The sequence below is a fragment of the Capsicum annuum genome, chromosome 4, assembly GCF_002878395.1.
Source record: "Capsicum annuum cultivar UCD-10X-F1 chromosome 4, UCD10Xv1.1, whole genome shotgun sequence".
NCBI lineage: Eukaryota > Viridiplantae > Streptophyta > Magnoliopsida > Solanales > Solanaceae > Capsicum > Capsicum annuum.
In genome coordinates, this window is record NC_061114.1 from 222,118,609 (window position 1) to 222,128,202 (window position 9,594).

A 9,594-nucleotide genomic window follows, 5' to 3' on the forward strand; every position below is an offset into this window, starting at 1 on the left:
CTATGAGAAACAGAGGATCCTTTCGAACAAAATCAAGACAAAGAAGTTAGTTGTTCGAATTAGAAAACTTACTAAATACTTCCTCCATTTTTTTTGTTTTTCGTTTATTGTGAGTCAAACTATATGAATTTTAATTGATTAATATTTTAAGGTCTATTTTTTTTCATATTAATATGAGAATGATTGCAATTAGTAAATATTTTTTGAACATTTAAATTATTAAATTTATCAGTTCAAGTTGACTTAAAGATCAATGAAGTTGATCATCGTGAAGCGAAATGTAAAAAGTAAAATTGGACAGAGGAAGTAAAAATAGAAAGAAACATTGTTTGGGAACAAACTTAGGAAGAAGTAAGACAATTATATTGTGATGAAGGAAGTAATAAATGCAAACGTAATACATGAATGGACACTAAAAAACTTGACCTCAACTAACAAATCAACAATCTAATTTTAAGTACGCACATCTCGACACCTTAATTTGTTTCTACTGTATCAGTTGAATACCTCAAAATGATTATTTAGACAATTCCAAAATGTATATGTTACATTTAGCGTTGGAAATTCAGAAAACACGGTATAGACGAGCTGAAGAATTTAGCTATCCATTGAGATTAAGTTAACATGTTTAGCTCTCAAAATGTACATGTTATTTCGGCATCGAACATCCAGAAAATACAGTAAAAACGAATTGAAGAATTCAGTCATCTTTTGAAATCAAGTTAACATGTCTAGTTCTTAAAATGTATATGTTATGTCAGAGTCGAAGATTCAGAAAATACAGTAAAAACGAGTAGAAGAATTTAGTTATTTATTGAGATCAAGTTAACATGTCTAATTCTCAAAATATATATATTACCCAGTATTCAGAAAGACACAATAAAGACGAGCTAAAGAATTCAATTATCTATTGAGATCAAATTAACATATTAAGATATACACTTTCACAATTAAAATGCTTACTTCTCGGCTAAGGCCAAATTTGGTCAAAATTTGATTTGTCTTTTTATGTTGTATGCCTTAAATTCACCACTATCTTCTTTTACCTTTTGCTTAGCTTTTCTCAAAAATATATATATAACACCTTTTCTACAGCAAAATTGACAACTTCCCCTTTCTTGATTTTCTGATACAAAGGTGGGTAAGAAGCTCAATTCTTTATACAAATTGAATTTGCTATTAACCCTTTAGTTATTTTGCCACTGTTTTTTTTTTTTTTGTTCTACAGAAAAGGGGGGACAAAATCAAGAAATGGTGAACTCAAATGGTGATGAGGTTACAGAGGATTCGACCACCGCAACGACCCATGAAACAGACATTGATATGGCTGACAGCAAAGATGAGGATGTTGATTCTCCTCCATCACCAGAGTCAAGTCGTTTTCAAGAAGGTGAAAAAGTACTGGCCTTTCATAGCCAACAACTCTATGAAGCTAAGGTATAACACTTGACATTCCCTACCCCCCTTTGTTTTCTTGATTGCATTTTTTGCATTTGGGTAAAAAGATGAAGATTTTGATTTGAGTGATAATTTGATTGAGTAGGGTGGATAGTGTTGTGTGGTACCTCTGTAGCTGATGTGAGGTGGCAGGTATGCCGTGCAATTAGTCAAGCTGCACAAAAAGCTGGCCCAAACAACACGGTTATTAAAAAAAAAAAAAGAGAAATTTGATCGAGTGGGGTAAATAGAGTTACGTGGTACGTGTTGTTGATGGGAGGTGGCAGGTATGCCGTGGAATTAGTTAAGCTGCGTAAAAGCTGGCCCAGACACCACGGTTATTTAAAAAAATAAAAGAGAAATTTGATTGAGTGGGAATTTGAGTAGGCTTTTCGGTTTATGTTAAAAATTGAGATGATAAGGGATAAGGCTATATATGCATTCAAGGGTGTGATCTAATGGTCAATGAATTGGATTGAGAACCATGAGGTTTCGGGTTCAAATTACATTAGGTGATTTCTTATCATATGCTCTAGCCTTGGTGGATAGAGTTATCTGATACCTGTTGTTCTGTGGGAGGTTGCAGGGATCATGTGAAATTGGTGAGGTAAACACAAGCTGGTCAGGACAACATGTTCATTAAAAAAAGGGATAAGGCTGAATATAAGTTCACAAGGGATATGATTAAGGTAGATATACAGATTGACCCTTCAACATACCCAGTGTAATCCCACAAGTGGAGTCTGGGGATTTTGTGTATATGCAACCTTACTCCTTCCTGGTGGAAGTAGTGGGATTGGTTCCGATAGAACGAATACATGGATTGACCCTTAAAATTCGAAATCTATAGAAAGCTCACGATGTGAAGTAAAAGTGCTAACATGACGAAAACGGTTTCTCAACTGATAGTTATCGCCTATATAGATCTTTTTTCTTTCATTTTGCCTTGCATTTGCTTAGTCTGCATGGATTTCAAGGGATTGTAGGTCCTTCAATATGACTTTCTTCCAAGTGATATTAGGTTTACCTCATTCCCTTTTAGCACCTTCACATCGATGTGTGGTACTTCAAGTTTTTTGTGAATGTGATCATTTCTAATCTTGTCTAGCCTTGTACTGCACATTCATCTTAGTGTCCACATTTTTGCAACACTCATTTTGTGGATGTATTGGACTTTAACGACCAAATATTGACCCTGATATAAGTTGCTGATTTTATAACTATTTTGTAGAACTTACCTTTCACTTTGATACACAACCACTCATTTTTAATTCATGTGTAACACCTTCACTATCATTCTATTCTCTTGGAAAGGATCTATTGATATTTTAAAATGATGAATCTAGCTTTGCATCTATCTTCTATGGCACAACCTCCTTGCTATCTGCATTGAGTATCATTTATGTCATATCCAATTGATTTTTCTATACTCACTGGACTCATCCTAGAAGAAACTGCCTAATATTAGTATGTCATACTACACTTCAGATCAAATGACCATAAATTATGTTGTCGTGAAGAGAAATTTGCTGATTAAAAAAATAATCTTCTCAAGTAGACACTTATTTTATTTAGAGAAAAAGTCACTGATCATGTGAATTGAGAAGGGTGTTTGGTTCATGAACCACATTTCTGGTATCAAAATCTAACCTTTCCAGATGACTTTTGTTTTCTTTGTGTAAAAATTTCCAGTCTATAATTCTGTGTTAACAGGTAGAAGTTCTTAATGTTTGTTTCTCTTATGGTTATGCCATTTTTACCATGAATTTTGTACTCATCTACTGCATTTTGATTTTTTTTTCTGGGTGGGAAGGTTCTAAAAGCTGTATATCAAATAAGGGAGTGGAGATATTTTGTTCATTATCTTGTAAGTATCAATTCCCCCAGCTCTATGATATTTTAAAAGCTCCATTTTACCAGTAAACATTGTTGTCGTCCAACTTCTGTTTAGTTGGTAGATACTAGAGAGGTTTTCCTCATGGATATGAATGTGTTGCATGAGAGCAAAAGAAGGTGATTGTTTTGATATGTACTATAACCAATGCTTCTTTTTCCTTTTTCAGGGTTGGAACAAAAAGTGAGTACATCATTGTCAAGTTCTTCCTCAAGCAGAAGTTTATTTCTAAATAAAAATTCTTGCTGGCGGCAAGTTTTCAAATTGACGTGCATTTGATTATTTGATAAGTTCCATAATGATATGGTTCTTTAATGTGTATTGGGTAGTCTCTTGCCTTTCCCTTACAGTAGTTCACCTTTCATTCAACTGACTGAGGTTCCTTCTTTATAAACTGTTGACCTGCTTCTGATGTTTCCCTCCTTCCTTAAAAGTTTACTGAATTCAGATGTGTTTTGGATGCTTCTAGCTGTATTCTTGGTCAACACTTTCTGATTCTTGGTCCAGTATTGGTGACTGCAAGTAGTGATTTGGTTTATACTTTGTCGAGCATAGATTGGTTTTCTTGATGTACTTTCTATGGATTTCATCAAGGAAGGCGTTTATCTGTGTGATTTTGTTTTCACTTTTTAACAGCTGGGATGAATGGGTGGGCATAGACCGATTGATGAAACACACAGAAGAGAATGTTCAGAAGCAGCAGGAGCTTAAGAAAAGACAGGATACAGATAAGAATGGGAAGGCTGTACGTGGATCACAAATGAAAACAAAAGGCCCTACAGGTTAGATCACTTGTACTCTACTGAATTAGCAATAGGGTGGTTCCTTTCTTGTCCTATCCTTGGTAGGATCACCTGCTGTTTGTCTACCCTCCTCTCCTCTTTTCATGGCGGACGGACTGGGTTACTTCTTTTTTTTTGCTTTTTAATCTGCAATTAGAAGAGTCCATCTGTTGGCTTTCAAAGAAGACTAGTTTCTATAGATGACAAAAGTATTCTTTTTATTCTCCAAGTGTTAATTCATTTGCATAGGTTTTACATTTTCGGTCTGAATACTTATTAAGATGTGCTTCTTGGGATTTTCAGATTTCATGCCTTTTCTGCTGTCATCTTGTTTTTTTCTATGCTTCTTAAGTGGTTTTCTGTTTCCTTCTTAAGTATGTGGACTTTATAATGTACTTGATTTTATTCAGCTATTGTTTGATTACAGGGGGAAGAGGCCGAAAACGAAAGAGTGATACTCCACAGAAGGTACATTTCTGGCCTATTTTACCTTTTATGTGCTGAAGATCAGATGCTTATTTTCTTTCTGCATCTCTATTCAGGTTTCTGTTACAATGATGAAGCTAGAGTCCTTACTCTTACTACACTTTTTTTCTGTGAAAATATGTTCATTTGTGTTTTCTATTTTCTTAATACTTAATAATCGACTTAGAAGTTATATTGTTTCATGTTTGTATCTGATAAAAAAAATGGAAGTTACACTTGCATATTGAAAAAGGTGGAGTTTCTGATGTTTTAGCCACGCATAATGCTGTTTGGGAGCAGCCTATTCGCATGAACTGAGGCATTAGTACCCAGTAAGTGAATACTCTAAAAGAATTCAAACATGAAGGTTATTCGGAGACTGTGGTTCCAACTGGCAATGGCTGTTCTCAACTCCTCATTGGATGGTGATCTATGTTGAAAATGTGAATACGGTTAAATAGAAGAAACTATAGTTTTATTGTTGACTTCAAATGCGTAAGCAATTCGCAGAGTTGAGTAGCTAATAATAAAGAGTTCATGGCTTAGAACCTGGTTAGTAACTTCATGTATTTACAAATTCGCAAAGGTCATCTTGAAGTGATTAGGGATTGCGTAATCTCTTGTAGGAAGGCCTTGCTCTTCTTGATCCCCACCATTTTCATGCGATCTTAGTTTCTTTGGTGACACCTGGTGGTTTACATTGGTTCACAAGTAATTTTTGCTTGATTTTGTGACTGCAACAGTTTGTTTAACTTTGGTTTCCTTTATCCCCTTAGGTCTCTTTGTGTGTTTTCTTGATCAATTTAGATGTTACTTGTTAGACTATAATCTAGTTGTTTTTCAGGACAAGGATGGTCCTCCTCCAGAAAAGCTTGTCAATATCCAAATACCGCCACAATTAAAGAAACAGCTGATTGATGATTGTGAATTTGTCAACCACTTGGGCAAGGTAAAGACTTGCTAAATGCTCCAACTTCCTGATTGTCTCCTTAAAACGTTGATAGGATATCTACTACACCATGTTGCTTGATTACTTTTCATGAAATATCTCCATAGTCTCAAATTCTGTACTTGTAGTTAGTTTGGTGTAGACTGGGAGTTCATTTTTCCCTTCTTAATTTTAAGTTAGAACATTGAGCATTTGTGTTTACTCTACGAGCTGCTGTCTACTAAACTCATATCTCATTTTTTTGTTTTGTGCTTTTTCTATTCATAATGTAGACCAAGTTGTACACCACTTTCTTAATTTTACTGAATTGCTTGATGAGAAAATGAATTTAGAATCAGTATCCAGGAAAAAACAGGAATTAGTGATTTGATTACACTCTCTTATCTCCAAAACACTTTACTTTCTTTTTGTTCATGCAAAACATCTCATCTCTTTCATTAAATGGTAAAGTAATTTTTCTCCAACGATTCAAGCTAATTTGGTAGTCCTTTTCCTCTCTCCGATAATACAAAGTAATAGACTGGTTCTGCTTTACTATTTCAAACTTGAATTCTTCTTTCACATTTGAAACTAATATTTCAGACGTGTCCCTGTTCAAAGTCTGTAATGACTTATCAAACGTTTTAGTCGCAATGTGTATTGTTAGTCAAAGTAGGTCATTTCTTGTGATTCAACTGTTATGCTGTAGCTAAAAGATTAATTATACATGAAAAAGAGAATAACAAAGACAATATCTTTGGTATGACTTGCTAGCATTTATCAACTGTCACCTTTTTGTAGTTGCAGTTGGGTCTAAATGAGATAGTCGACTTGTAATTGAAGTTATCAGAAAGTTGTGTTAGGTCTAAAGCATAAATTTGAGCACTTCATCTAAGTTTATACTGAGATAGATGGATATTTAGCTTAGTTGGCATGACCTTGAGAAGGAGAAACATCCTATTTAATCCCTCTCAGAACTATCATTCTGGTGAAAAGGATGTCATATTCTGAAAACAACAACAACAACAACAACAACATACCCAGTGTATTCCCACCTAGTGGGGATGTCATATTCTGAAAGAAGTTTTTATTACTGAAACCATAAGGAAGATGCTTTTGACCTACTTGAATTCACATCTTGCATGTCATATATACTATGCTTTCTTTTCTGTTTAAATTTGTGAATCTGATGTGTCTCATTTCTCCATCCTTTTTGAGGGTGAGAGGATAATTGACATGTCTCTATCCTCTTAAGTTGATTGAATTGAGGGGACAATGTTTATGTAGCTTGTCAAACTTCCGCGTTCTCCAAATGTCAGTGAAATACTAGAGAAATATCATTTCTATCGGCTGAAGAAGGATGGAGTGTAAGTTCTCTATCATTTATGTCCACTTGAATGTTTTTCTAATAATTGATAGGTTACTATGTTATTTCATTTCCTTTCTTTAAATTCTACTTTTTAGAATCTCTGTTATAATAATAGTAGAAGAGAGGGGCGCTATTTTATGTTCTAGAACATTATTTCCTTGAACTTGATTGTATCAGTAAAAAATGCTTCCATTGTTACAATGAATCTTCTAAGTGGACCTGCGAGTTGGACATCAAATTTTATGTGCCGTATCTCTGGAGAATTTGTTTTGACAACGAACTCCTAGGAATATCATTTTGTTGATGACCACCTTGCATTTTCTTTCACTTATCTTATAAAGATGCAAGAATCTGCTGAATTTTCTTCTTAGATTTTTTAATATATTGATCTCTTGAGTAGCAATGACTCCATTCATCAGTATTATAAGTTTAATGACTTGTAAATTAAATTTTACCTTAATTGATTCTGGTGGGTGAAGGATATCTGATTCTGTTGGAGAGATTCTTAGTGGCTTGCAATGCTACTTCAACAAAGCTCTGCCTGCTATGCTCCTTTACAAGAACGAGCGGGAACAGTTTCAAGAATCGATTAAAGAAGATATCTCTCCTTCCTCTGTGTATGGAGCTGAGCATTTATTACGCCTTTTTGGTATGTTTCATTTTAATCAGATTCTCAAGCAGTTGATGTTGCATGTCTTAATATGTCACAGTTTATGTTTTCATAGCATATGTTTGAAACATAGCTTGAGCCGGGGGTCTATCGGAAACAGTCTCTCTACTTCTTCGGAGGTAGTGGTATGGTCTGCGTACATCTTACCCTCCCCAGACCCCACTTTGTAGGAATACACTGGGTTTGTTGTTGTTGTTGTATGTTTGAAACATAGTTACCTATATTTGTCGACTTCAAAGTCCTCATTTCCGGGTGTCTAATGAGCTTAAAATTTGCTGTTTGACGACTTTGTTCCATCTGACTATCTGGTTTCTGAGTCCGAGGAGAACCTTTTATTTTTGTTTAATATCTTTTTGGATAAGTTACAGGGAGTAATTACAAATATTTGTAGATTATTTATTTGGCTATACGGAAGCTATAGGTTGTGAAGACTAAATCTTGTATCAAGATGTAAAATATAGACTTTTTGCATCAAAATTTAGTGTTTCATAGACGCAGAGTAGTAAGCAGCCTTCGTACGTTATATGTTAAGTGAGTGATACAGATGCTTGTGATTAGTTTTCCCAAGTTTCAACTTCACTTCATGATTGTGAAGTTGATATTTGTTTAAACTTGACTTTCACATCCAACACCGATACATACATCTCTAACATCCACTTCTCTTGTTGTCTGCAGTTAAGTTGCCGGAGATTCTGTTCTATGCAAATATTGAAGATGAGACATTGACAGAGTTAAAGCAGAAGTTGCAAGACTTTCTCAGGTTTAGCTATCTTATGTTTCTGACATGTTGCTCGAATTTTATATCTTATGTTTAAAGATATAAAAAACAAAGTTGATTTGATTCAAAACAAATGGGCAAAGGACATTTGAATTGCCATTCTTATCAAAATTGTCATACCCATCTAGCAAGACATCAATATAAGAGGATCAATCATCATTCTTTAGAACTCCCATTAAATAACGCATGATATCGATGATTTGTAGCATTGATCATCTTCCACATCCTTCAAAATATTCAAATTCAGCTTCCCGAGGTTATTTAGGATTGAGGATTAGTGTGATCGATGGGCAATTTGTGTGTCTCTTTTTGATATAGATAGAGATTCCCTGCCATACACTGAAATCATATCCGACTTTGGTACTGCTACAACAAATACTGGTTATAGTTGGGCTGAAGAAATCATCCCGTTTTCATCTTTAGCCAATTTTGAGCGGGATGATTCCCTTAGCATTGCATCATATTTATTCTTTGTTCCTTCCATTCAATGTTCCTGTCCCGTTCTAATTGTGCTGGCTTTTAGTTATACCTTGACCTTTGTGATCTCAAATGCAGTTGAAGATACTAGTTAATCTCACTACTCCATAGCCAATTGTACAAGTCCAATTCTTTCTCATACTAAGGGCTATTATTTTGGAATTGCGTGCTGATAACGGATGTTTGTTGCTCGTTTCTAATGTAACTATTACAATGCTGCCAATAATGTAACTTATATTCCTTCGTTGCAGATTCCTGCAGAAGAATCAAAGTGCATTCTTCCTGTCAACATACCATTCTGTAGACGGTTTTGATGTGGCTGGCAAGAAAGATGATAACTGAGTTGTTGGAACCTTTCATCTGCTACTGTATATTCTTCTGCGTCACACCTAGTAATGTGTATATTCTCTGCTATCACAGTGCAGAACTTTATGTTGTATTACTAGGCCTGTAACTAGTAATCTTTGCTGCATGTTGTTTTGCTACTTATTGCCTGCTGCAGTGGCTATAATACCCATATGTTCTGGCTGTCCAGCAAACATTTTCTCTTGAAAACAGGTTACTCCCTCCGCTTCAACTTTTTTTTTTTTTTTGAACCCCAGGGTAACCACAACCTGTCCTTTGGGTGAACACTTTGTGATAACCTGCTCACCGTGCAATAACTCGCAAATCACACGGGAGATGTAAACCGTAATAGGCAAATCTCATGCGACGAGTTCATGGTTGAGTGGTAAACAGAAGTTGGATTCGACCCTTGGCCTCCCACATGGGAAACCCACCTCCCAACCATTCAA

General features: G+C 35.2%; 1 protein-coding gene across 3 annotated transcripts; it reads left to right on the forward strand.

Annotated features, from left to right (window-relative positions):
* The first annotated feature begins 878 nt into the window (after positions 1–878).
* On the forward strand, positions 879–9,355 carry LOC107867190 (protein MRG1). 3 transcript variants are annotated; one of them, XM_016713325.2, is made up of 11 exons: positions 879–1,137; positions 1,229–1,437; positions 3,251–3,304; positions 3,501–3,514; positions 3,968–4,113; positions 4,541–4,581; positions 5,423–5,527; positions 6,794–6,873; positions 7,355–7,524; positions 8,221–8,305; positions 9,052–9,355. In XM_016713325.2, exons 2-11 carry the CDS (start codon positions 1,252–1,254, stop codon positions 9,140–9,142), a joined length of 972 nt encoding a protein of 323 aa, XP_016568811.1. In that variant the 5' UTR covers positions 879–1,137; positions 1,229–1,251; the 3' UTR covers positions 9,143–9,355. The 3 variants fall into 3 exon arrangements, with proteins under 3 accessions (XP_016568811.1, XP_047267104.1, XP_016568812.1); XM_016713326.2 differs by having other exon boundaries at positions 978–1,141; XM_047411148.1 differs by lacking the exon at positions 3,251–3,304 and having other exon boundaries at positions 974–1,141.
* Positions 9,356–9,594: the final 239 nt, after the last annotated feature.

Bases quoted from the DNA above. Each gene is read 5' to 3' on its own strand.
- LOC107867190 (XM_016713325.2), top strand. From the start codon at position 1,252: ATGGTGAACTCAAATGGTGATGAGGTTACAGAGGATTCGACCACCGCA. The intron at 4,582-5,422 runs GTACATTTCTGG...GTTGTTTTTCAG, and splicing joins AGAGTGATACTCCACAGAAG to GACAAGGATGGTCCTCCTCC. The intron at 7,525-8,220 runs GTATGTTTCATT...TGTTGTCTGCAG, and splicing joins GCATTTATTACGCCTTTTTG to TTAAGTTGCCGGAGATTCTG.